Raw genomic sequence first — 27,935 nt, 5'->3', positions numbered from 1 at the left:
AATGATGACGTAGTAAACAATATATTCCTAAATAAAATTCAGTAAATAATCAACTCCCGATACGGAACAAAATTTTAATGCTAGACCGAATTTAAAAAAACAACAACTACTATTAAATATATTTTCCGGTACCGTAAAAAGAGTAGACATCGATAAAATGAAAGTATTGATTAGTGCCATGCCACATTGCTCAGTCGCGCTCTGTTGTCATCTATATAGGTGTTGACACTGAAGTTCGCTGACGTACGTCGAAATTTCTGCGTTGTCTGTCGACGGACGTTAAAATGACGGTGCGCGATTGAGCAATGTGGCATGACAAAAACCAATATTTTTATGGAATGACGACATGAAATTTCTACATATGCTTATGTTATCTAGTACAATATACCACCGATAGATGTCACAGCTACTTGGGAGATAGTGTTGTCCATTATCAAATTTAATGGCGTGGAACAATAATTTTTCAGAAAGATAATTGATTGAAATTGTCCTCAAATATTGTTTCAACTTCAGAATTTAAATTATACTTCACATGATACGTTCGTTTTGAGACATGAACAATAGTAAAATGGTCTATGTAGTTTTTATGTACATTCGATTTTGTTAAATATTGTTATTGCTTAAAAATATTTAAACTAAAAGTAATTTATTTGATATCCATACTGGCATATCTTAACTACGATTTTTTATTAAATATGATAATTAATGACGTTGCATATTTAATTTTATATTGTACAAAAAACGGGAGAGTTAAAAAAATAACAAATTTCCGCTCATTTCTGTGATTCTTCTCTATACAGCAAATTAAAATGTAAGAATTATAGTTATAATTAGCACCTTTTGAAAACAAATACACTAGAGCGCTAGGGAAAAGTAAAAAACTTGAGAACAAAACATTTGACGGTCTGACGGGCGGTTATCAAGGTAACATGACTTACAAAAGATGCGAAGGATCAACAAGCGAACGTCAAAATATTAGTATCATGTTTCAGCCAATCAGAACGGCTTTTTTGATTGTGTGAAAAATCAAATTGACATTGACATCTAGTGAGATATGGTCGCTGCTGTTTAATTAAAGCAAGAAGAAGACATTGTGAATTTAGTCGCCGGGTATCGTTCCTTCTAGTAATTCCTTCATTTTACCAACATTTAGTTATGGTTCTTAAATCCGTTGAGAGCCTTAGTGAAAAAAGAGCAACTCACATTAGCTTCTCCAATTCTTTCATGGACAATCGTATCTCCTCAGTAAAGATGCATAGGGTTGGCTATTGGTCGCTGGTGGTGGGTTTGGAGGGTGGGGCGAGCAACATGCCGATGTCCCATACTTTGATAACCCTATCTTTGCCCGCGGTGCACATCCGACCAGTTGCTTCGTCTACGTATACTGAAGTGACGGCGTGCTTCATATCGTGGAATGACGCCAGGGACTCGCGACTGAAATAAAATAATATTTGGCCTTTATTATTCACATTCAAATATTAATATGTACTACGTACCGTAACAAAGCAGAGAAGTAATAAGTCCGTAAAGAAGACAATCGTTATTAAAACAATGACACGCGATTTAAAAACTCTTGACACTAAAGCGTGTTGATTTTTCATGTGTACTGTAAGACCAACCGTTACCCAATGTAACTTTTGTAAAATTTAGTACAGTTATAATATTACGTTTTTCATATCTTGTGACAACTCTGGATTGTCAAAGATAGCTGTTTCGCCTTTAGCTAAGGCGTGGAACAACACGAATCTCATGAAACTGTGATACTAGAGAGAATCAAAACTTCACAAACTCACGGCTCATGGCGCAGCGTTTCGTAGCAGCCAGTGCAGACCCGCTGCGGGAACTCGAAGCCCATGACGGGCAGCGGCAGGCGGTGCGGCGAACACGACGCGCACACCGCCGCGCCGCACCAGCGGCAGTGGTGTTGTCGCAACCCTGGACACATTGGATACGGTTACATTACTATATCTATGTTGCAAACCTAGACACACATTGGTTATGTTTCTATGTCTAAGTTTCTAATGCATACAAGAAAAAGAAGAAAACCAATGTTCGCGTAAAGCTTCAATTAGTGGCGCGTTTGATTTTAATTCTGTACACGCATTTTAGGACAGCCGATAGTCTATAGGCAGAATAAAATCATTAATGTCTATGAAGCAGTACTGTCAATAGTTATATACTAAACTTACTAGGTATTAAACGCGCGCTTACCTTTTTTATTTACCAGACGTTTCAGACGTTTACAGTCAATAGTATTTTTGCTCATGGAAAACTAGAGAAAAGCGTTTGGCAAATCATTCATTTTCATTCAGACATTCACTCACCGAGCTGTTTCTTTTCCATCATAGCGCGCACGTTCCATATGAAAGGCGCTCTACAGATCTGGCACAGGTCAGCCTCCTTCCACGCGGGAGTCTCCCGGCGCCGGACTGCCATCTCCCATACTCCTAGAGCACCGTCCTCGCCCGCTGACACTAGACGCTCGCAGCCAGACACGTACCATAGACCTGTCACTTTGTTGCTGCAAACATACAGGTGACGATGGGTTATTGGGCATTGTTCCAAAGTTTAAGTGTAAATAATTTGGCTCTAATGAACAGTAGAGCAGTTTACAATGTTGGCAGCATAAAATAATACAGAAAATAGTCACTGCCAGCTATAAATAAAAATTAACATTCACTATTTAAAGTGCTCTTTCTTTTTTTTCAAACTTTTGACAACATAAAAACCGATAAATACAAAGAAAATTAAACAGTCTTCAACACCCACCAAAATTCAATAAACTTACAAAATTTATCAAAAAGTAATAAACAGAAATGAAAATGTTAACTTACCTATGTCCCTGCAACTCATATGCTGTACCCTTCTGCCCGCCAATATCCCATACAATGATGGTCTGATCGAAGGAGCCGCTGAATAGTAATTGACGTATGGGCGCCCAGTTTAGTACTCTCACGGAACTAGAAAATGTTCAGTTTACTTTTTAAATTTTATTGCCATTTATGTACCAGTGCTGAGCAAAGCTTTATTATTATGATTCATACTGATGTTGTGAAAATGTGTGTACTTCTTTCACGTCAAAATAGTTTAATCAACAAAATGGGAATTTTTGTGTAGATTATATAGTGACAAAGTTACTTTTGCTACAGGCAGTGCAGGCATGGGCATCCACTGATTCATTGATATGTTATCATACTACAGATTTAAGTCTTTCAAATACCATATTTAATAAGTAAGTACCAATTCTAGTGTCCTTATAAATTTATTAAGACAAAGATTATTTATTTACAAAAACATTATTATTAGTAGTGAATTAATGAATGAATGAATATTTTTTATATTATAATATATAATATTTTTATAATATAATATATAATAATTATTATAAGTAGTAAAGCAATATTTATTTTTTTAATAATTAACAAAATATAAAATAAAACAAGGATATTTACTGCAGTATATTTCTATGAACTAAAATATACTTCTATTTCACTACAAGTAAAAATATTTATTACATTATTACTTACCCAGTATGGCCTTTTAATGTAGTGACTAGTGTAGGGCCATTATTGTCTAACTTTAACATAGTTATCTGCCCGCTGTAATCTCCCACAAACGCGTATTTCGACTGTGAGTCAAATCTGATTAAACATTAAGGAAATGATGTAATAAAAATATTTAATGATAAAAAAACATTTTTCAGTTTAAAAAAGGATACTGCAATGCGGTGCACCAAGCTTCAAAGGTGTAGACTCCAATTCTACGGCCTGTTTCGCTGCAGTGATACGCAAACATTTTGTCTCGACTTACAGACAGGACCCATTCACAACTCAATGAGAATACTACAGCTGTAACTCGAGCAGTGTGAGCCAAGTATTCTCTAGTCTGCAAAGAAAAATAAGTCTAAATTGTAATCAATTTTCAAAAAATTTTACTGAATGTCATTCATTTTCAATTCAGTATATGACACTCTTAAACACTATTTATGTATTTTATAACACTAGCAGCTAATAAAGCTGCTGTGTCTGTCTTGAAGTTTGAGATTTATCTAATTTGATCTTAAAACTGTTGTAAATCTTAAAACTCCTAACAAGTAATTAATAATTTTTTTCCACAGAAACATTCTTAATGATTGAATATTGAGCTAGTGTTTTTAGATATCTTGACTAAATAAAAACTCTTCAATATGAGGACTAATATATTCATAGGAACACAAAGTATTAAACTTTAATGCATGCAATTACTCTCAAGGTGTTATGAGGAGCAGCATAACTGATGGTATGGTGGTATGTACTCCAGGCCAAAACCCAGTGTTGTAACATGAGAAAAAAAGGTTAAATCTCAGATATACATACTGGGTTAATCCTATTGCAATCTGGGGCAAGTGTAAACTCTGAAATGGTCCCATTCTCTTGTCCAATGAACAACTGCCGAGTCTCAGGAGTATAGAACATAGAGGTGCACCCTGACGGCATGTACTGGCAGATGCTGGGCCAGTATTGACCAGAATCTCGCTTTAGCCATACTCTCACTGTCCTGTTATAAAAACAACAATGAGTAAAGTGAAGTTTTTATAGATAAATAAATTAAGGTTTCATGCACTAAAATAGCAATATTTGTATAGAATAAATCTGTGGAGAGCAATGAATATTTTGACAGTTAGGAGAGGGTACTCAAAAATATCGAGAATCGAAAATATTCGGTAGATACCAAAATTATTTTGTAACAGATATCACATGGAACAGTTAATAAGCAACATTAGCACTGTATAATGAGTCAGAGCCCTTACTTATCATCGCAAACGCTAATTACACCATCCTCCCCAGGTATGACTACCGCAGCATTCACATCATCAGTGCATCCTTCCAATTTATTAAGTAGCGCTGGTTTTTTCGTCGTAGAAAACCTATCATTTGGAGTTCTCGGTGCAGGCTTTATTTCAGCAGCCATTATTAGATTTTTCAACGCAAATAAACACGAATATAATCGCGACACTTTTACAATAGAAAGAAAAACGTCATAATAATTTTGACATCCCGGTTTGACAAGACAACTAACTGATATGACATTTCAAAAAATACGATGCGTTCATCATTTAGTCAAATTATTTACGGTTTATTAAAACGAACGAAATATTTATTTAGTTTTACTTGTAGTTAAGTGATAGTTTATTTGTTTCATCAATCCCAGGTATTTGCTGCTATCCCCACCGTTCACAAGACCTAGGTTAAAAACACTCCTATGAAGCACAAACAGTGCTTGTGGTTTTATCTGTGTAGCTGTGTTTTTATCTGTGTAGGTAATGAATGTCAAATCAATTACCAATCCCACTTGAATCCCACCCACCCAAGGTCATTTCTGTCAGTCAGCTGCGGTGTTTTGCAGCTGTAGAGAAGAATTAAATATTTTATCTAGTATCGTGTAAGCGAACCAGAGTAGCCGCATCAAAATGGCTCAAGCGATAAAGAAATTAGCTGTTCAAGTGCTTAACAAAAACAACAATGTGGAAGTTATAATGAATTCGACAGCTCTTAGGGCGAACAGGTAGGTTTACCGGCTTTTTTTGCATTTACGTAATACCTTGCTTACATTTATTTACTTACACGTTTGTAGTTATCTACAATGTGTACAACATTATTTACGTATAGCGTGGTTCTACGACCTATACTCTCAATTATTTGTAGGCGACGGGTTTTACACTATTAGGCTGCTTTTGCTTCTTGCATATATAATCAGGCCCTGGCGTCAATTTAAAGATCAAAACAGTTTACTTCTACTGCTATCAAATATGATAAATGTTTTACATTCTATACAGACACAGCTGGCTGTATGGCATCGACCATGTGGGCCTTTGACCTAAACCTAATTAGATACAATTTTCTATTAAATGATGTAAGATTAAGGAGAACTTACTTCTGTAGGTTAGGTATTCTGTTCAATACACATGTAACCTGAATTTCATAATGGCATTATCATGTTGCTATTGCATAAAATTAGGTGCCTAGTGCCCATGGAAGTAGTTATGCAGAGTAAGTTATTTTACATTGTATTCCAAAACACTATGTTATCCCTAAATAATCAAGTAGCTTTATTAGAATGCAATGTTTATCTTGTCATTTTGTGCAACAACAATTTATCTCAGGAAATCAAGTTCTATGATCTTATAAAGGAAGACATCTATTTGCAAAATAAAAGCCAAAATAAAAAGTTATTTAGCATCAAATTGTTAGCAAAAAATAATTTTCAACTTAGAAAATTATTTTTCTATGCAAATCCCTAGATCTTTGGTAAATATCTTGTAACTAAGAAAGTAGGTATATTGCCCCCCAATGTACATGTACACAAATGTTTGGTAAGTAATAAACATATATTACCAACTAAATTCATAATTGAGTGAAGATATCTTAATTATCAGCTGGAATTGTATATTTTTTCAATGTTATCACAGCCACTGGTGGAGCAATGTTCAAATGGGCCCTCCAGATGTCATCCTTGGCATCACAGAGGCCTACAAAAGGGACACAGACTCAAGGAAAGTAAATCTTGGTGTAGGAGCTTACAGAGATGATGATGGAAAACCATTTGTACTTCCATCAGTTAAGAAGGTTTGTTTCACAGAGTTTTTAAAGATCCATTGTCTGGATAGACTGAGAAGATAGCAAATTTATGATTATAATATATTTTTATTGCTATGTTTACTTATGCCACATTAATTTCCATGAAGAGTGCTTTTTCCAGTGACCACACTCAAAATTATATGTGACAACATTTCTGGAAGATTGTTTGAATACATGTTTTAAATTTGCCTATTGTGAAATTCAAATAATTAAATGCATTATTTCTTAGGCTGAAGAGATTGTCCACAAGAAAGGCTTGAACCACGAATATGCCCCAATTGGTGGGGAAGCCACATACACAGACCTTGTGGCCAAGCTTGCATTTGGAGAAGACTCGCAGGTTATCAAAGACAAGACAAACTGCACTGTGCAGGTAAGTTATCTATGTAATAGCTATTTAAACACCTTTATTTAGGTACCTACCTACTTCAAAAAAGAAACAATGAGGACATTTTTTTTGTAAACTTAAAAAATAAAAATGGAACATTACTATAGAAATTGTGTATTATAGAAACAAGGTACCTAGGTTAGTTATGTTCATAAAATTTCAGCTTACTTTTGCCTCTCTTTTGATATACAGGAAAAATGGTCTTTACAACATTGGTTCATGTTGGTTAAATAGAGTACTAATAATTGCATTATCAGGGTTTCAATTTTCATAGACTAGGTACTTTTGGTTCAAAGAAAGAAAAGAAAATGTGTACCGAACTGATATACGATTTTGATTGTTCTTCATATTCCCAGAGTTTATTGGATAACATATTAACTTTAAATATTACTAAGGCGATTATTCGTAAATTTAATGGTACAAGTTGGTAATAAATTGTGTACAAAACATGTCGTCCACATAATATGTTATGATAGAAAAAAATATCTCGATTTAAATGATAACAGTTACTGCTAGCGTTTGTGATTGAGTAGATATTTGACTAAAAAATAAGATAACAGTTGCAAGTGTATTATTATATCACTCCTGTTTTTTGCAATGTAAATTTTCATTCGCCCTTGACAATGTTGATTAGCGACTAGCTGACGAGTCGCGGTAGAAATGCACAACTAATATGTAAGGTCTTCTAATGCACTAGGCGTTTATCATTCATCTAATATTTGTGATGTAATTAATTGTATTTTAAAAATAGCTAGCGCGGGTTTATTACCATGTTATTTTGATATTTTCGAAGGAGTCATTCACTATCGTCCGATCTCACGGAGCTGAGTGTGAAATGGTTATTGTTATGGATCATGAGTAATTAAAAACTTTTCTGAATGTATAATAAGATAAAAGTATTCTATTATACATTCAGATTTTTTATTATTAAACATTCACTATAGAATATTATGTACAAATATAAACTGATAGTAACCAGCGTTGCCAGTCATCCCGATTTAGACACGATTTGTTTTTGGCTTAATATATTTTTTTTGTTTTATAATCAGATGCTTTTAAACAGCTTGAATAATTTTGAATACCTATGTATTCTTCTACTACCAATATGAGTGATAAAAAAGAAATAGGCAAAGCATTTATTCGGAAAATTTGATACACGCACTTTTTACGTCAAATTTTAAATTATATTTTTTTAAGCATGTAGGTTACTAGAATTTTGTTAGCCTTATATTAATCATAGGATTTTGTCTTCGAACTTACTGATGTATATAGCACATTGTGCGTCAATTCATTTGTTATGTTATACGATAGTTGGACTATGAATTACCTACATACATACCTTTAATATATTTTTCTCCTTAAAACCACCTCTAATATAATGTAGGAATTTGAATTGCAAATATGTTATAAATTTTGTTATATTGAGTTCCATATTTATACAATAAGTCGTTGGATTAACATTTGATCCATGTAATATGGATGCATGGCCAATATCAGACAAGGGAAATATGTTTTTTTTTTACTTTTATGTTGTTACTATGTTAACATGCGATATGCCAGACTATGCCAGTATATTTTATATATTGATTTATTTTAGACTAGTTATTTTCCATGGCTCCTCTCCACCCTTCCAAATTTCTCCACACAAAAAATCACTTTGTATAGTAGAAAAATGCTCACGGTTACTCGAATTTAAAAATGTATTATTTGCAGACATTGTCCGGTACTGGTGCGCTCCGCCTTGGCCTCGAATTCATCACGAAGCACTATGCCAAGACGAAGGACATCTGGCTGCCTACCCCCACGTGGGGCAACCACCCCCAGATCTGCAACACACTGGGACTACCCCACAAGAAGTACCGCTACTACGACCCCAAAACCCATGGCTTCGACGTTAAGGGGGCTATTGAAGATATCTCCGTAAGTTGCTAATGAATCGTATCTCAATTGTTTTGGTTTGATCAGTGGAAGAATTACATCAATATTCCAAGTATTTTTAAAGCTTTTTCAAGATATAACAGGAAACAATGCACATTTTTGGGCGATAAGTGATGTTTTATTGCAGAAACAAAATTCTTTATTTTATCTTTCACTATCTAATTCTATTTCATAACAAGTGTTTATTAATATATCAAGGTTATGTACTTTGATAACATTGTGTAATGAACGTTTTTATTTTTCTGTTATTATCCTTCAAAGTGTTGGTAGCTGAATTACTGCTCATCCTTCACGAAACAGAAGATTTGTGAATGATATTGTAATCCATATTGCAAACTCACATGACCATTCATCCCACACTTGTTCTAGACATTTCACATATTAATTATCGATAAAGTATACCAGTTATATTATGGTGGGTATATACCCACCCAGAAAAGAACGCAGGAATTAACAAAACAATCTTGGTCTAACCCTATCCAACCAATGAATCAAAACTTAATTCTCGAAAAAACATGAATTTTACGAAAGAAACTACGGTACTAACTACGGTGCTGTGTCAATCTCATCCAACAGTTATTACTAGTTTCTGTTTCTCAAAATTTCCATAACTTGAGCTGTAGTTATAACAAATGTGGTCAATGAGTGATTGTTTATATCATAGTACATAACAACCACCATTGAAGACACGAGTTGTGTGCGTGATTGATATGGTAGATAACAACAATATTACGTCAATCGCTTTATTATATTTTGTTATAGGGCAAGAAGTTCACATGTCAAATCTTCCTTAAACTATCCTGACACCAAGGGCTACATGTTTAACTCACTGTATGTCGTCCTAAATTAATGTATCGATTGTAATGTAATGCTTTTTTTTTATTTGAAGAGTGACTATAGCATTATAAATTAGAACTTATCCTTACATGTTATAAACATAGTCCACTGCCGCGTCTTTCTGTTCGCGATAAACTCAAAAACTACCGCGCCGATTTATATACGAGTTTTCGAGTGTAATTTCTGAGGAAACTTTAGGTGTGTCATTTTAGTTGAAAGTATTTGGAACAATTGGAACATCGCTGATTTATCGTGTGAAGTGAAGAAGAAAAAGTATGAAAGGATCCAAGGCTTCGAACAGCAGGCTTAACGGCATGGGAAAAACCGGGAAATGCACAGATGAGAGGGAGGGAATACCTGGTTTTAAGTAGTTTGCAATAGGTGCTACATATAAAAAGTATAGCTTAGTTTAGGTAGTAATTATTCAGTACGATTACTCAGTAAGATACTGCAATAAAATATTTATCAGTTAGGAAACAAACTTGTTCAATCCAGTTGTTATCTGTCATACAGTGATTTTTATGTTTATAAATAAATGTTCAGATGTTGTTTAAAATAAAGGTTAAAATAACTAATAATATTAACAATAAATATACATTTTTAACTGCAGACATGCCTGCCTACAAATTCGTAGAATGAATAAGCTAGTAAATAATTGAAGAAAAACATAATTTTATAATCTAGATTCAAAAATTAATAACAATTGTAATATGGTTTATAGGTAAGATCTAGATAGAGGAAGAAAAATAACGTATTTTTATTTGCGCCAGATCGATATTGGCCAAAATCTTTGGTCAGCAATAAATAAAACTATATAGTGGTAATTAAATGAAATTATAATAACTTTTTCAAATTAACAATGAATTTATCAAAAATCACATACAAGCAAATCGGCGGTAATATTTGTATCTGTCATTGTGTGAAAATATTTAAATCAAGAATAAAACAATGTCTTTCTTTTTTATCGGTGGCCAGTAAAACATAAATCCTGGACATACCGCCCACCAAGGACATCCTGAAGGAATGTCCTTCTCTACCGCCCACCATGCAGGGACATACACAAATATGCAAGATGGAAATTAACAAAACAATATATCTAGTGAACAGCACAAATTGCACCTACTAGGACTATATAACTACAATGTATTCTATATAAACTAAAAACTATATATTGGTTGAGCTGATAGCTCTCAAATATGCAATGTGAGTTACAAATTAAAATAAATCACCAATATTTCTTATATAATTAAACAATTCTTATTTATCTATGTAACTATTATTTCTGTATTTCTAACTAAAACAATTGACATATTTATTTGTACAGTTCGCTTCCATATTAATACTATTTATAACATTTGGAGGAATTCTACAGAATCTATTAAATCCACTAACTTGGCTAGTGTGCTTGTAAGGCATAGGGAACACTGGATCACTCTCAACACCAAGGAAATTGGATGACCAATTACACGAACGAACTGACGTATTCGAATACAATTTCTTACTCACAGAAGGATTAGTTTTCCTCCAGCTTTTAGATTGCCGAACTGATGCATGTGAGTGCACGTGTGGATAAACTATATCGGCAATTCCCGAAACAATCCATCCAAACGATGTGTTTTGAGCAATTAGTGATCCTGTAGAATCTCTCTTCATTCCTAAATTTAGTATTTTACTGTACACCTCAGCACCTAATAACATATCCACTTCATTAGGGCTGTAATAAAAGGGGTCGGCCAGATTGACATTTTCCCACTCAACTTTGGCTACCGTCGTTGTCGGGATAAATGTTGTGATCGACCTAAGCACATGAGCTTTGACCGCCAAATCATAACTAGGATCGATCCTAGACTGTAACCTAAGTGACACCGTACAATTTGACTGGACTTTACTGTCCCCACCTACACCTGTGATAAGATGTTTTGAATAAGTTTTCTTTAAACCTAGCAATTGTACCATTCTTTCCGTTAAGAATGATCCCTGGGATCCTTGATCCACTAGGCACCTAACTGACCTTTGTGTACCTGTCTTCGACACAGCGTTTACAACAGCTGTGCTTAATAGAACTGTTTTGTTACAGTCCCCTGTCGAAAGGCAAGATATTGTAGGCTGAACTGTTCCAGCATTTCTATTAAAAGGTTTAATAACCACATCTTCTTTATGGACTGTATTATTTTTTGACGACGAATCATCTCCCATACCTCCAATTTGGTCTTTACCATTAGACCCAAATCCACCACTAGGGTGAAGTAAAATATGGTGTCGTCTTTTACAAATTACACACTTAGACATATATTTACATAAGCGAGCTGTATGGTTTGAGCTTAAACACATATAACACAAGGCCTTCTCTTTGGCAAAGTTACGACGTGAGTCGTTGGGCTGTTTACGAAACTTTGTACATAAACTTAATCTATGATTTTCTGTACAATATGGACACACAAACTGCTTCACCTGTCTCACATGGAGAGATGTCACTCTATGAACATTTTGCTGTTTAGATTTAAACTCTAATGATTCTAAACCTCGAAAACGACTAGTTAAAAATTCAGTAAATTGTTCATAGGTAGGAAACTTATCTGAAGAATCTGAGGATACCATTAATTCCCAAGCCTTCCGGGTATCTTTATCCAGTTTAGAACTAATAATATGTACAATTAATATATCCCAACTAGGGACATCTATACCTAAAGTTTTCATTGAATCCAAACAATCAGATGTTGTACTGACTAACCTCTTAATATCAGAAGCCGATTCGTTAGTCAACGTCTTTTGATTCAATAAACGATTTAATATACCAGAAGCTATATATTTTTTATGATTGTACATATTTTCCAATTTTCTCCAACTACAGGCGTAGCTATCGGAAGTAACCTGTACATTGCGTAACAGCTGTTCCGCTTCTCCTTTCAAATGGCCTTTTAAATAATAAAACTTCTGTACATTATCTAACGACTTATTATTGTGCACTAGGCCCAGAAATAGGTCACGGAAAGTCTGCCACTCAGTGTACTTTCCTGTAAAAACAGGTATTTTTATTTCTGGTAATTTAAGCCTTACCTTACTAGTTGAGTCGCTATCACTGCTATATTCAGGCTGGACCTTGGTATCCCTAGATCTAGTTAATTCAAATAATACCTGTTTTAAATCAGTTTTGTACTCCATATACACGTCCTCAACCTCGTCATAAATACTATTTCTATAATAATCGGAATTTTGCAATTCAGACTCCTTAACTGTAGATATTAAATTAGTGTGTGTGCTGTGGAACTGTGCCCACTGCTGCTCTAATTGTTCCAACCTAATCTCTAAGTATGGAACTGTTACACGGTCCTTAGGGCTCTTTTTGTAATTAATCCTGCCTCTGCAGATTTTTTGTTTAACATCATTTTGAATAGCTAATAAAGACTCCATCTTTACTTAAAGAATAAATTAAAATTCGCAAAAGCAGTCAATCACACAATCAATATACACACAGTACACCTATTCACTTAGTTCATATATTGCGTACAAATAACAAGTAAGTAGAAAACTACAAAATTATACAAAAGTTAAAGTTAAATTATACTATACAAGTAATAGTATACGTCCAAAAGTTTATTTACTAAGAATCACTGCTCGAATCCGACACACCACAATGATTAACACTTCTTGGACTTCCTTTGTAACTATATTAAGTAAAATCGACTTACAATATTTCACTTGCATTCACTCACAAATATTTAGCTCGTTGCAAGCTCAGCTCACAACCAAACTTTAATCCAAACAGCTTGGCCTTTTTGCGCAGAACGCAAATTATTTCCTCCGGGAATCAAACTCCCGGCCGCCGTATTCCTCACTCTGTAACGCTCAATCCTCTTCTTGACCGTTCTTTCCTTTGCTATCCTTGTACACAAGCGGTCCGAAGCCCGACAACAATGTATGTTGCCACAAAATATTGATGCGTTACAATAGTGTACCACTACACTTTCACCAAGTCATTTTTGCCGCTAATATTTATCCAACTCAAAGGACCAAATGGCCAAAATCTTTGGTCAGCAATAAATAAAACTATATAGTGGTAATTAAATGAAATTATAATAACTTTTTCAAATTAACAATGAATTTATCAAAAATCACATACAAGCAAATCGGCGGTAATATTTGTATCTGTCATTGTGTGAAAATATTTAAATCAAGAATAAAACAATGTCTTTCTTTTTTATCGGTGGCCAGTAAAACATAAATCCTGGACAGATATTGTAATCAGAGTTTCGCCACATTAAGGTAAATCGTTAAAATTTCCAGAAAATCCCAGAGGGCTCGATCATTCTGCTACATGCGTGTGCGCACAACCCTACCGGTGTGGACCCAAGGCCCGGCGACTGGGCCCAGTTGTCTGGCGTAAGTACATACAAGTATAGTCTTACTAGTTAATCATGGTTCATCGCGATATCTCTTCTCTATTTTTTGTATTTACAACCCACAGCATGCATGATGATACATGGACAGCATGGAAGATGAAAGAGATAGTAATAAAAACATGTCATCATATTTAAAAAAGTCATGAGTGGAATATTTCCCCAAGGCACTAAAATCCATACACTACATAATACTGAACAATATAGTTTAAGAAAAAGCAAGTCTTTCAATGAAACAAATAACAGTCGTGCAGAAACAATGATTCATTAATCCGCTTATTTTACAATCGTATCTCGAAACGAATGTTTAATAGAAATACTTTGTATTATGATAATGAAGCACTCGAATACGTAATGTTCATAAGGGCATCTGATATTACTTTTACGAATACACTATGTTTTGCTTCTATGTGTCCTCCGCTTCCGGTCTATTAAAACTACTATACATGTTATGGTGTACAAACTCACGTATTGTGTACAAACGTATTGGTGTACAAACACACGAATAGGGCCTGGACCTGGACCTTTCGGTAATAGATGTCTTAACCACTGGACCTGCTGTGACCCAAATGATTATTATTTTATTATTCTCTAGTCAATATCATACTATCCATTTATAGAGCATTTAGACACACGTACATATTTTTATTATAACAATTTAGATCAGCTCCTTAATCTCTATTTTAAAATGTCAATCTGTTTTGTATGCCATTAAATAAATAAATATGTCTCCAGGTGATCAAAGAAAGGAAACTGTTCCCATTCTTCGACATGGCGTACCAGGGCTTCGCGACAGGGAATGTTGACAATGACGCGGCGGCCGTGCGGCTGTTCGTCAAAGAAGGCCACCAGGTCATGCTTGCTCAGAGCTTCGCTAAGAATATGGGTGAGATTATAAATAAGAGTATTTCTTTATGCGATTTAGTAGGTACCGTCACCAGCACATCATCATAAGTTTCAGTCTACATCTACACATTCTTTGGTTAGGCTTCCCACTTTTGATCAACTTCCAACGGTCCTGTGCCAGTCCCATCTGTCGTTTTCACGGGACCCAAACAATGTCTTCAGATCAATGATATTGATTATATAGACACTTTACCTGTCTCTGCCACGATTCCGTCGATGCTTTGGTCTATCAATGGTCTCTTCTAGCTAGGTCAAATTCAAGTCTCTAACTTGTGATGATATACTTACATACTCACTTATTTACGTCATCAGTTTACTTAAAACTAAGTCTAATGCTGACTTCCAAAGCGCGGGTGAAGAAGCGGAAGAACAAACTTCACTACAGCCGTTTCTTTCTTCTTCAATCATTGAACGAATTTCGACGTTTGGTATACGATCAAGTAACGCTATGTTATCCAATCCAAGTAGCTCCATAGCTATTTGTGAGATTTGGATGTACATGTATTGCTTGTTAAGCGTCCACGTTTCGGCGCCATGTGTGTAATTATATTGTATACTTACTATATTCAGGTCAGGTATATCATTTGAAATATATATATTAAAATATAAAATGATATCACCTATAATATAATTCACCAAATAACAAGTTGATTTCAGTATTCTTTCTTTTTCAATGCAGCAGTGGACTTTTGCAGCCAAATATTGTCATAGTCTTGAACTTTGATAATTCTTATCATATCCGTCTGTCGACATGTTCATATACTGATATGTTATAATCGCTCTTGTTCGTAGAGATAACTCATAGTGATGTGCTTATCTTTACATAATAATCTATTGAAGTCCCCCGTTGCGAAACTGACGCTAATCTTAGGTACACAACTGTCATTTTTGATGCGAATTTTATTATCTAGACCCCACTACATCTAAAGTTCTATAAATGTCGGGTAATATAAATGTGAAATTTAAAAAAGCTCGAACTATTCAGAACTAAATTTTCCCTGTGGCTTTTGAGATGTAAGATAATCTTCCTTATTATGCCAAACTGTATGGAAAATATTTTTTTGCCGCACTTTGAAACTCAATAAGATCTCTGATGACAATGAAAGCTAGTGTCAAGAATGACATTTTTGTAAATAACTTACTATTAACACCAACCAACATTTTGGGTATATCTAAATACGACAGTGTAATGCAGCTAAGGTACTAAAAAGGTCATCAACCTTGCTTATGTCTATTATTTGCGCAATATAGTCCGTTTATTACCATATTATTGTTTTTTCTTCGGCATGACGTTATAGATACCACATATATAATACAAATAGTTGCAAAATGGTAGCACAATATTATTTTTCTGTGCCGCAACTTCTGAATAAAAGCTAGCCTAAGTATTAATGACATTTTTTTGTGATCCAATAAACAATTATATCCATACAACCAAACTCTTGCACTTCTAAGTAACTTGCGTCCAAGGCTTCGCCTGATACTCCATTGATAATAACACGAAAACCAATTCGAATAATACCTATTAATTTTATGAATTGCTGCAGCAATCCACACACATCCATAGTTTTATCTGTATTTTTAGGTTGTTTAGCGTGTAGAGCGTGTGAACCCTATATTTGTTTTTTTTTTATATATTTCGCGGGTGTTTTTAACATTTTATATAAACGTGTTTCTATTCAATTTTTTAAATGAAAATCGGGACCGACCATGTCGCCGGGATTGGTACGAGATACGTGGCGGAAATCGGGAATTTGAACAAGAGACTAGACGATGCGATTTGATTCTTTTTTGGAAGGCAAAATAAATTAAATACACGAGGGCCAATTCGTGCTTGGCGTAAGCTAGTTTTTCAAATGAACTGTGGGTTCCCGTTAGGTTTGTACGGCGAACGCGCCGGTGCATTGACCTTCCTCTGCGGCGACCCGGAGTCCGCCGCCAAAGTGATGTCGCAGGTCAAGATCATGATCCGCACCATGTACTCCAACCCCCCGCTCTACGGCGCGAGGCTCGTCACCGAGATACTATCCAACCCGGAGCTCAAGAAACAATGGTTAGTCAACATTCATTATTTGTCTTATTATAGTCGAAGTCGTGATCATTACGTGGAATTAAACACATAAAACAACTTTCTTGGCACTATTAATGGAGTGGTTTGCCATTGCCTTCTCCATTTCATACACAAGTTAATAATCAACCAGTGTGCGGGTTTCCTCACGATGTTTTCCTTCGCGAACATCAATGTACAGTCATAAGAAAAACAAACAGTCGACAGAAAATATAACTAAGATTGATATGAAAAAAGACTAACTCGGTTTTATCTGATGATCTATCAACTCGTTACCTTCAATCTTTTGTTTTGTTGTGTAGGCTCCTGCCCAAAGTCGTTTGATAGTATTATTAATTACAACACATTCGAGTCACTTTTTTATGTTTTTGAAACAGATTGCAATTAAAAGTCCACATGTTACAGGTTGAGCGACGTAAAACTGATGGCCGACCGCATCATATCGATGCGCAGCCAGCTGCGCGCCGGCATCGAGAGCGCCGGCAACAAGCAGAGCTGGCAACACATCACCGACCAGATCGGCATGTTCTGCTTCACCGGTCTCAAGCCCGAACAGGTACCGACAGTTGATAGATAGAGAAAACTATAGACATCGCCATAGCTTCCATTTCGCTCATTCAAGATCGTACTAGAAATACAAAAGGAGAAACGGGACAGAGCGGTAATTAATATCTTTTGTCCCTTTTCATTATGTACGGAACCCTAAAAACTATGGCTAGCAAAAGCCTTGTCATAGACAACCTACTTTTTCCCAATGCTGGGAATATGCCTCTCATAATGGATGGAAATTAAAAATAATAATTATGGTTACCACTGACAAAGTTTTTAGAAATAAAAACAAGGTTGCAATCTGAATGAGATTTTACAAAGTGCCCTTAGTAAAACTGATTTTCACAACGTACCCCATTGTCCGTTCCAGGTTGAAAGACTTACGAAGGAATTCCACATTTACCTGACAAAGGACGGGCGCATCTCAGTCGCCGGCATTTCCTCTAAAAACGTCAACTACATTGCCGAAGCCATGCACAAAGTCACCTCCACTTTACATGAAAAATAAAGTAAATATATTTTATTGTTAAAATAAATAGTCCTAAAGCATATCTGCGTGGGGCTTTACATTGCATATTTATGTGATAGGAATATATTCTTAATAATCCTATCTTATACTTTTTGGTTATTTTTTTATTGTGTTATATATTAAAATCCAATTTTATTTAATGCGTAAGTGGGTTACAAAATTGCACGCTAGTCGTCACAAGCAAGAGTATTTATTCTTCAAATATATTTAAACTGAAGAAGTAAATTAAACAATTATGTATCAAGTGTTCATACACTTGATACATAATTGTTTATTTTTTTTGCAAAACCGCAAGACACATAGTTACTCTTTATGTTTATATTTATTTAAGTAATATCATAATCGTGTATCGTTAAGATTTATCTGTTTCGAAACTGCTTTTTTTAAGAAATACATTTATATATATTTTTGTTTTACTCTGTTGTTTTTCTTTTTCACACGTCAGGGTAATATGAAACAAAATGATATGATTAAACTTTTATTGTTAAAATAAGTAGATAAAATAAACTTGATGCCAAAACACAGAAATTGTATTAACATGTTGTTTCAGTGATCTACGACGGTACTAAGTGTATGCAAGATATTTACAGCCGACAAACAAATCAACTTACCTTCTAGTTAAAACCGATGCAGGTCAATCGTTAACATTGCTTATAATAATAAAATTTAAATTTGTATAATTTATACAAGAGTAGTGTCCTTAAAGGACGGCTTACAAATAATGGGAACACATTAGTTCACGATGACACACCGTGGCGACAATTTAACCATATTCACCTGCATCTACATCAAAAATCGATGTAACCATTTAGACTACACTAACTCAGTTTATTGTAGGGTATAGATACACATCCAAAATGCGTTTCATACATTTTTATTATTATACAAAATATACTATTACATAAGTCGACAGTTCTCATTGATATTTCAATAAAAATAGTAATCAGGTATATATGTACACTTTCCATATAATTACATGGCACTATTTCTTTAGAATGTAAACATTCCTTTTAAAGCAAGAAATATGTACCATCGAAAAGACGAATTTCTTTCGTTTTGTCTTCCCGCTTTTTAAAAGCTGCTCATGCATTGATATGCAAAGGTTGCAATGCACTTTATGAGATTTCATATTAAAATTAATAAAACCACAATTTTTTTGACATTCTGAAAGACACTTTTCGCTAACGAAACCATACACACAAATTTCCTTAAAATTTAAAACAACGTCGAGTTAAATGCTTGAGATCTGCTGTATTTCAAAGTATTTATATTTTCCTGTTTATCCAATAATTGTATTAACACATAACGAAAACTTCAAATATAATTTACGGTGTATTTTCACCAAAATTGTTTCTCTTGGGGAAGCAAACTCATGCCGTATAGTAGGTAAATAAAAAATATTATTATGATCATAGGCGTACTAAACTTTCCGAATAGGGCTTTAAACTGTGCATTATTGTACGTTTAAAAACAATATATTACTATTATATAAATTATTAATAATTAAGAATAAATTAGATGAATCTATTGTTTTGTTTGTATTTTGGTAAAAAGTCCATTTAGCATCTGAAAATCTATTGGAAAAGACAATTCTAGCAATCTGAAATACTTTGCCACCTTTGACATTTAATTATTATTGCAACAACTACAAAAAGGGGTTTTATAAATGTAAATAAATAATTATGTAACATTGTCTACGTGGAAGAATAACATCTAAATTAAAAATATTATACATATAAAGAAAGGTTTGAGTTTTTGGATGACCCAACTTATTCAGAAATTCTAATATGGAGATTACTCAGCAGAAAATTGACAGAAAATTTCTTGCAAATATCAAGAGTGTTGGAAAGTTACCAAAAAAATTCGAGAACGGCACATCATTAAAGATGACTGATGCGAGCGATAACTAAGTTCTTTTGCATAAAATTAAATATATATCGAGCTTACTTATCGTCTAATTCCAGCTTCGTTTGCGCTTTGTCTCATTCGATTGGAGAATACCTTCTTACTTCACAAGAATCTTATTCTGAAAACTTTATGAAAATCGAAAAATTTGATATTATTTTCCCGTTATGTACATATTATATATTTTAGCAGCCTTCACATAAATTTTGCATCAGTCATACATGCAACTATATGTTTTATTTAATTAAAAGAGGGCCATTTACTCCTGCGCTACCTAACTTCATGATTTTCAAACTGAGGAAATATTTACAAAATAGAATAATAAAGTATCTACTCGTAAATAACTAAATTGTGCGTCGCAGCTACTGTACTCAAATGCATTACAAACTAACATTTCAAAGATCGATTATGAATCTTACTAGATTAACTAAAATAAATAACCTTTATTGTTGTTTTCTACTTGTAGAAAGCATTGGTTCCCTTCATTCCCTCTACGTCCACTAAAATCCATCTTGAAGATCCATTGATGGATCTTTTTCCACTTTTATGTTCACTTAATATAATCCATGATTCAGCCTCAGTATCTGTATAGCGGGTTCTATTATGACAGCATAAGAAGGTGATCACGGAGTTTTCGGCCGGTATCTCAATATATAGAGTTTAGAGTTAATTGTAAAACACAACCTCATAGCACTAGAAAGCTGACAATCATCATCACGTTCTACGAGTTTATATTTTTAAAAGTTATTGTTCTGTCTTTACATTCGTACCTCTATGTTTACGTTAGCGCCGCCGTCTTACCTCACCCGACTCGCCAGCGGTACATTGAGTGTTTAGCACGGATATTTAAACGAATATTTATTTTTGTATGAAAGTAAAATTGGACAAATTATCAAAACCCGTGGAACAATCGTCGTTGTTGATGTCGACTATCTAGTCTTGCGAGGTATCTAGCGTTTTAAACTATAATGTAATAAATAGCATTGACTAATGAAACAATTAATGTGTCCGCTATAGCGTGAATGATATTTAGATAATAGTGGCGATCGCTACGAATCAGTATAAATACAACCCCGATTTTGAAGGAAAACAATGCTCAAATTAAAAATTTTGCTTGTACTATGTTTAGAAACGAAAGAGTATTAACCATTCTTATTATACATAAAACAAACTGCAAACACTTGAACCAACCGCTGTTCTTATCAGTCGCGACCGAGCTAATGAAAGCTATGTTTAGAAATGGTGGCTAGTAATAAAAAATAACTTATTGTGAGCGTCGCATACTTTTAGACTTAACTAAATGGCAAGATTCACTATAACTTTAGGCAGGATAGCCACATTTGTGAATCATATTGATTGTATTATATAATTTGTATTAATTTAAGGAAAAACACGGTATTATTACATGATGATTGTTATGTAATGTGTAACCCAGATTCAGTATCTGTCAATCTGAATTAGCACCATTAAGTTCAACATTTATAGGTGTTTCAAATTAAAACCTTGTATATTGTGCATCCCGCCATTATTCTGAAATCAGAAGGCCTACCACAAACACGTAGTTCGTTAATAACGTCCACATGCAGTCTCTTTTCCATATTTTGTACGAATCGTGTAATAAAGGAGAACATATGGACGCAATGACGTGCTACGTTTTTTATATCCCATGGTACCTGACCCTTGCTGACGGATTTCTAACCTATTCTTTTTCCTATTATATTTCAGCACTAAATAAGGATACATTTATATTTTACTAATAATATAAGTAGTATTACCTATTACAAAATGCACCTAGTGTGAAATTCAGTTCACAATACTGGATTCACACTTTTAAAGACAAAACAATGTCCTATGAAATTGGTTCCCCAAGTATATACAACAAATTAATAGGGTACAAACATTCACTATTTTATTGTATTTTTACACAAAACTGAACAAAAATCACCATGTCTTCACTTCACATTATATGTCCCACCTTAACCTATGCCATTACATTTTAAAGAAACGTTTTACCATTTTCATATTAATACTAAATTATTGCTCATTTATTTAAAGGCAAACTTTCACTTACAGTCTGTGAGTCTGAGGAGTTAGCGGAGTCTTCGCCGAGTAGTCTACTCAACTGATCGTCCAAGTTGTCCGTTCGTCGCGACTCGCGCTTGGCTTCCTCTGTCGCGAATACATCGTCCCCGGCCATCATGCCCTCTTCTAAATACGAGAAAGACTCCAAATTGATATCCGTCGTACTGATCGCTGTACTGTAGATGTCTATCCTCTTTTGCTGCGACTTGGCCACTTTCTCTGATAGCTTCTCCTTAGCTTTCGTAAGCGCTTCCGACTCGGACCTGTCGATTTTGGAATCGATATCTTTCAGTTTGTCAAGGGATTTAGATTTGAGCGCGAAGGAAGAGTCGTTGCTAGACGAGCCGTCGTCCTGAAGTTGGCTGAGTAGCGTCCGCGTCGCTAGCGACAACCCGCTTGAACCGCTGTATATTTCTCCACTGTCGCCTGAAAATTATGAAAAGTCGTAAAAATATTCCAAACTGAAAAAATAAATTAGTTATACTTATTAAAAACAAACATTTGTTATTCGATATAATAACTTACCACTTGGTGTCGCGCGTTGTATACTGTCTTGTGAAGAGTGCTTGCTGTCTTGTTTACGGGTGTCCACCATGAACTCGCTCTCGCTATCGCTGGACATGCCGAGATCCAGGTGCAACGAATTCAGTTTGTCGTCGTCGTCCTTGTCCTTCCGCGAGACTGTGTCCAATTCCATCTCCCAGTCCGTGACGCTCGACGAATCTTTCGCTCCCTCGGAGTCTTTGGTGAAACTTGACTTCCCTTCATCATCTTTTTCCATTAAAGGCAGCGTCGTATCGTCCAACGGCACGATACCGCCTATACTCTCCGTAGTTGAGTCTAAACTACTGGGGTCATTCATTTGGCTTTCGAATAATACTGGTGTATCTTGCGTGATCTGTGGTATCTTTTTGACATCGTCCGCTGTCCGCACTCCGCGACTATCGAGGATTTCAGACATGGTTGTCGCACGCGCGGTTTGCTCATTATTTAACTCCAGAACTATGACATTACCAGCAGATTTCATATCGGCCTCAGATTTTGACGCTTGCAACAACTGGTTCACGTTCTTACCCATGATAATTTTTGACATGTCATTGCCGTTTTTAGTGAACGTCAGCGCTTTGCCGATAGTCGCCCCTTTTTGCACTACTATAACTCCTTTACTGCTCGTTGGCCTAACGATCGGATTGGTTAATTTGGGAGTGGTTACTGGCGTCATACCTTTGGCCGGTACTATGTCAGCCAAATTTGCAGTTTTAATTGTTTCGACACCGAGGATCTTAGTGCTTGATCTTGGCATCGCGCTGACGACAGTTGGCTTAGACACCACCGTCACCGGCTTAGAGGCTTGTGCGATCGATTGCGAACTAACAGGCACTAGTTTCATGGCTGTAGAGAGACCTTTGAAATGTAGTAATGGTAATTGAGCCTCTCCTTGTTTCGTCCGAGCTTTGGCCGGGAGCACAACCATTTTTTGTCCAGACCTAGGATTCAGGACGACCGCCTTTGCGGAAACTTTTAAGTCCGTGGCTGGGATTCCTTTAGGAGTGAGTGTTTCTGGAGTTTTAGGAGATATGCTATTGGTACTGATTGGAGTGCCGTCCTTAGCCGGCGTGTTGACCGACGATGTGATGACGAATTTAGAGTTTGGTGTACTCTTGCTTTCAGCAGAAGATGGTTTCGATACAACTACCATTTTTTCTGATAAAACCTGCGCGCTCTGAGGCCGAGATTTAGGCAACGAGCCGATGACTTTGGTCGCGATAATTTTCCCGCCGAGCGGTTTCTGCGCGGAGCCGGACGCGACCACCAGTTGTCGGTTCGAAAGTAGCTTTATGCCGCTGGCTTCTGTCGGCTTTTGTAATATTTTAACTTCGGGCATTTGTACTTTTTTGTCATCACGTTTTTTGATGATGAGTTGACAGGGTTTTCCGCTGACTGTTTTGGTGGTTGGGGTCTGAGCTTGTAGGACAGTGGGGTCGTCAGGATGAGGGCTTTCATGGACACCGAGTTCGTGGGGAACTGTTGCTGGTTGGGTCAACAGCTGCATGGTGGGGGAATCTGACATCATGCTGGACACTTTAGGCTTCATTTCGTCCATGTAGTCCTTATGTTTAGTACCTAATATAGACTGTGCGTAGCTGGCTTGGAAGGTGTTTGGCGGACCGGAATACTCGAGTTGCAAGCTCGTAGGGTTGTACTGTTTAGTGGGTGAGGGGGGGACCTCTCTCTCTTTCTCCCTCTTTTGGGCTTTAGCCTGCGCGGCTTTGCCCTTGTGTGCCCGCTGTTTGTGCGGCGTGGACCGCGGCGTGTGGGTTTGATTTGATTTACTAGTGGACACTTTGCTCACTTGATTGTACGAGTGCTTCGACTGCCCTGATGGTTTACCTGTGTGACAAACTCAACATAATTATTTTTGAATTTTAATATATGATTATTTTAAAAAAGAAACAAAGCATTGTATGAAAGAGATTATTGGCAAAGGTGACAAAAAAAACTATTTCATTTTTTCACAAAGATAATATTAACATGTTTTGGTTTTCATAGTGTTGAGAAGGGTTATATAGAAGCAAGAGTGGTGGCTGAAGATAGAGAGAGATGATAAGAACTTCACTGAAAATTTATTTCTTAAATAAAAATTAAATTAATAAAGTCTCACTTGTAGCTGGCTGTGAGAACTTGGAGTATATCTGTGATAGGTTCAGATGTTTTTGGTTAGTGTTGACAGGTATGTTCCTCATGTTCTTCACTGGCGTCACCCCGTCTTCAGGTATTGCACCTCCCTCTGGGATCTTCCGCTTCCGATTCGATAGCTCTGATTCCCACAACTAATAAAAAAAAATTGGGAAATATTTTTTGTTTAAGTTACAAATAAATTAAAATAGTATTAAACTTATATAAGTTTAATACTATTTTAATTCATTTCATAAATATGACAATTTGCAAGTATCCATTGATGCTAATTACATTATTATAAGAACAGTACAGCAAATTTAAGTTTTAAATTGCCTAGAGACAATAGTGTGTATTAAATGTTAATTCAGTTTTTAGAATGTTAAGATTACCTTTAACTTTAAATATTATAAGTTTTAATTTGGTTAATTATAAGTTTTCCTGAAGTTGTGATTACCAAGTGATATTTTATTTTGAATTAGTCAAAAATACTTATAGAAGAAAGAATATTCATTATATGCAATTATTTAAAAAGCATTTTCTTTTGATAATGCTTGTTGGATATTGCAAGAATTCCTCACAAAACATAAAAAAGAATTTAAAAAACCTGAAAATACTGACTCGGCTAGTTTGATCTTCCATAGCAACTGGTGGGTATGACATCTCATCCATCGATTCATTGGTCTGAATAGCCTCTGCCGTCTCCCCTTCAGCATCTGGCAATTCCTCCTCGTTAGACTTAGGTGCGACAAGTTTTTCCGCTTCAAGTTTTTTCAGCAGCTCTTTGTTTTCGGCCGCGGTGGTCTCTGCGACTTTGTCCGCTAGTTCTGTGTACATGGACTGCGGGACTCCGCGGGGCATCAGCGGCACCCGCCTGCGGCCTTCGCTGATCCATGCTAACCCAGTGTTGGGGCCAGCCAATCTAAATGAAAAAAAATGCTTTTAAAAAGAATTTACAGTAATCTCCTTTTTATCCAGTAATATCAATACTGGTGTCAGATTTTATTTCGACTCACAATTACTTTTTACTTTTTCTTTATCATAGAAAGTGCACAACAATCACAGTACCTACTAAACAACTTACTATGTAATTTTCCTATCCTGACTTTGGATACACAATAAATAGGATATTCTGAACACACCAGATGTGTGACACCAATTATCATTTCTTTCTACCCTTTGCCTATATATACTTACTTGCTTAGTCAAACATTAAAAGCAGCTCTCTAAAAATAAAATTTTCTTCCACTTTTAAAAATTAATATTTATTCATGGAAGCCACTTTTCATATTACTCTGGCTATATGCTTATGCTCAATGATGTAAAAAAAAAACAAAACTGACATTTCAAAAATGATTAGGTTAGCTGTCAAATAGTCAAAATTTTAAATTATTCAAAAAATCTCAATTTTTTACATTATAGTTTAAGATTTTGTGCAGATAATACAAAGACTTAACAAAAATGCCCAATGACATGCATATCTATGAGGCCAAGGCACTCAAGTTTAACAATACAAACAATATAGGTAGTTTAAAATTTAACATAATTACTTATAATCTAAGAATAAAATAATATTATCTCACTATATGAACAAAGAAAGCTAGTTTGATAACTATACTGTATTGCACTTAACTTTCACAAGCTCTCAGCCATCTTTGACTTTTGGTAATAGTGTTTAAAAATAAATCAACAACCCTACTGAGATAATAATAAATATACACTTACTGTTCTGCTATTGTAGCTAATAATTCATCATTGGACACGCGGCGTGCCTCGGCGCTGTGCCGATCATGGCTTATATGCAAAACGGCGCGTAGTTCCTCGAGTAACTTTTTTCTGTTGTCTTCCAATGCTCCTTGTGCTCTGAACACACTGATCATATTCGAGTAGGCTTCCAATTCTATAAACAAACAATTGCGCCTCATTATTATACGTTAATTTTACACATTTAAAACATGAGCATTTCTAATACGAAATAAGATTATAAGAAGAGAACTATAGGAGGGAAAATGTATGCCATTTCTAAGCCTAAATATATACCGAGTCTGCGGAGCGTACGGCGGCATTCATCGCGGGTTAAGTTGAGGAGCATGGGCCACATCTTCAAGCGTTTATATTAAACTCTATTGATACACTCTTTGATTATAAGAATTTAACCATATTTTATAAAATACTCAATTGGCAAATATCCATACTGTTTACTTCAAACGACAATTCGTTCATTTTTGACATTTCAAGAAAAGACGGCTTGAGTATTGTCTATGATTAGGGTTACCAGGATATTTTTTTTTTTTGCCAGGATTGTACCATGCATGCAATTCCGTTGAGTGTACTATAATAAATAATAATAATAATAAAATTTCTTTATTCAGGCCATAAGTCCATTTTTTGTTAATAACAATGAAATATTAACCTATTATTAGTAAATACAAATACAAAAAAACATGAAAAAAAATGCATATAATTATGCAATGCCGTTGAGTGTATTACATTTGCATTCTGCAGTGACTGATGAATGGTTTGTGTTTATTATTTATAATATTGTGAATATAAATAATAAAATTGTGAATATTTCAAAAACGGATGAACCGATTTTGTTGCTCCATGAATTTAAAAATTCTATAAGCATATCCTACATACCTTTTAAATTTCATCAAAATTGGACCAACTGGTCGAAATAACTTTAACGTTACGACGATAACTTTCGACCGATACAAAAAAATTATTTTTGACCCAAGTAGAATATCAATAACAGTAAAAACTACATCAAAATACGTTGCGTAGTTTTAAAGAAGAAAGCATAGAAACAGAGTGTTCTAGTGATTAAATAAAATGGTCAAGAGCGAGTTAGACTCGTGCACCGAGCGTTCCATACAATTTTATAAGAAAGTGATGTTTCTTTACAAATAAAAAATATTTTCTATCAACTCCTTCATCAAAACTAATAGCAATTGATTATATTTTATTTGTTAGCAATTGAAATGGGATTTTTTTAAAGAAGATAATTTACATAATTTTGGAATTTTCCCTTAACATTGTTAAG

The 27,935-nt window shown here is 35.1% G+C and overlaps 3 protein-coding genes across 3 annotated transcripts; 1 reads left to right on the top strand and 2 right to left on the bottom strand.

Moving 5' to 3' along the window:
- Positions 1-7: 7 nt before the first annotated feature.
- Positions 8-5,041, bottom strand: Wdfy2 (WD repeat and FYVE domain containing 2). The gene is made up of 8 exons (XM_053747071.2): positions 4,790-5,041; positions 4,356-4,536; positions 3,719-3,885; positions 3,528-3,641; positions 2,835-2,960; positions 2,325-2,521; positions 1,794-1,935; positions 8-1,434 (listed from the first exon to the last, which is right to left on the bottom strand). The coding sequence occupies exons 1-8, from the start codon at positions 4,948-4,950 to the stop codon at positions 1,266-1,268; spliced, it is 1,257 nt and encodes a 418-aa protein (XP_053603046.1). The 5' UTR covers positions 4,951-5,041; the 3' UTR covers positions 8-1,265.
- A 306-nt stretch (positions 5,042-5,347) lies between these two features.
- Got2 (Glutamate oxaloacetate transaminase 2) lies at positions 5,348-18,645 on the top strand. The gene is made up of 9 exons (XM_053747059.2): positions 5,348-5,544; positions 6,449-6,605; positions 6,847-6,990; positions 8,719-8,925; positions 14,065-14,160; positions 14,913-15,063; positions 16,962-17,136; positions 17,557-17,707; positions 18,071-18,645. Exons 1-9 carry the CDS (start codon positions 5,450-5,452, stop codon positions 18,206-18,208), a joined length of 1,314 nt encoding a protein of 437 aa, XP_053603034.1. The 5' UTR covers positions 5,348-5,449; the 3' UTR covers positions 18,209-18,645.
- A 3,372-nt stretch (positions 18,646-22,017) lies between these two features.
- Positions 22,018-27,131, bottom strand: LOC128670968 (uncharacterized protein). The gene is made up of 6 exons (XM_053747024.2): positions 26,933-27,131; positions 26,618-26,792; positions 25,514-25,814; positions 24,879-25,047; positions 22,742-24,607; positions 22,018-22,642 (listed from the first exon to the last, which is right to left on the bottom strand). The coding sequence occupies exons 1-6, from the start codon at positions 26,991-26,993 to the stop codon at positions 22,176-22,178; spliced, it is 3,039 nt and encodes a 1,012-aa protein (XP_053602999.1). The 5' UTR covers positions 26,994-27,131; the 3' UTR covers positions 22,018-22,175.
- Positions 27,132-27,935: the final 804 nt, after the last annotated feature.

Source organism: Plodia interpunctella, chromosome 1 (assembly GCF_027563975.2).
Source record: "Plodia interpunctella isolate USDA-ARS_2022_Savannah chromosome 1, ilPloInte3.2, whole genome shotgun sequence".
In the NCBI taxonomy this organism is placed as follows: domain Eukaryota; kingdom Metazoa; phylum Arthropoda; class Insecta; order Lepidoptera; family Pyralidae; genus Plodia; species Plodia interpunctella.
The sequence above is the reverse complement of the archived record's forward strand: the minus strand, read 5'-3'. Positions and strand labels throughout refer to the sequence as shown.

What these genes read in the sequence shown, in the direction of transcription:
- Wdfy2 (XM_053747071.2), bottom strand. Translation starts at nt 4,950, where the DNA reads ATGGCTGCTGAAATAAAGCCTGCACCGAGAACTCCAAATGATAGGTTT. An exon ending in ACATTAAAAGGCCATACTGG is followed by an intron (nt 2,961 to 3,527) that starts GTAAGTAATAAT and finishes AACATTTTCTAG; the next exon opens with TTCCGTGAGAGTACTAAACT. An exon ending in GAAACGCTGCGCCATGAGCC is followed by an intron (nt 1,435 to 1,793) that starts GTGAGTTTGTGA and finishes ATTTTATTTCAG; the next exon opens with TCGCGAGTCCCTGGCGTCAT.
- Got2 (XM_053747059.2), top strand. Translation starts at nt 5,450, where the DNA reads ATGGCTCAAGCGATAAAGAAATTAGCTGTTCAAGTGCTTAACAAAAAC. An exon ending in GGGCTATTGAAGATATCTCC is followed by an intron (nt 8,926 to 14,064) that starts GTAAGTTGCTAA and finishes TAAAATTTCCAG; the next exon opens with AAAATCCCAGAGGGCTCGAT. An exon ending in CCGGAGCTCAAGAAACAATG is followed by an intron (nt 17,137 to 17,556) that starts GTTAGTCAACAT and finishes CACATGTTACAG; the next exon opens with GTTGAGCGACGTAAAACTGA.
- LOC128670968 (XM_053747024.2), bottom strand. Translation starts at nt 26,993, where the DNA reads ATGTGGCCCATGCTCCTCAACTTAACCCGCGATGAATGCCGCCGTACG. An exon ending in TGGAAGATCAAACTAGCCGA is followed by an intron (nt 25,048 to 25,513) that starts GTCAGTATTTTC and finishes TTTTTTTATTAG; the next exon opens with TTGTGGGAATCAGAGCTATC. An exon ending in GTTCTCACAGCCAGCTACAA is followed by an intron (nt 24,608 to 24,878) that starts GTGAGACTTTAT and finishes TTTGTCACACAG; the next exon opens with GTAAACCATCAGGGCAGTCG.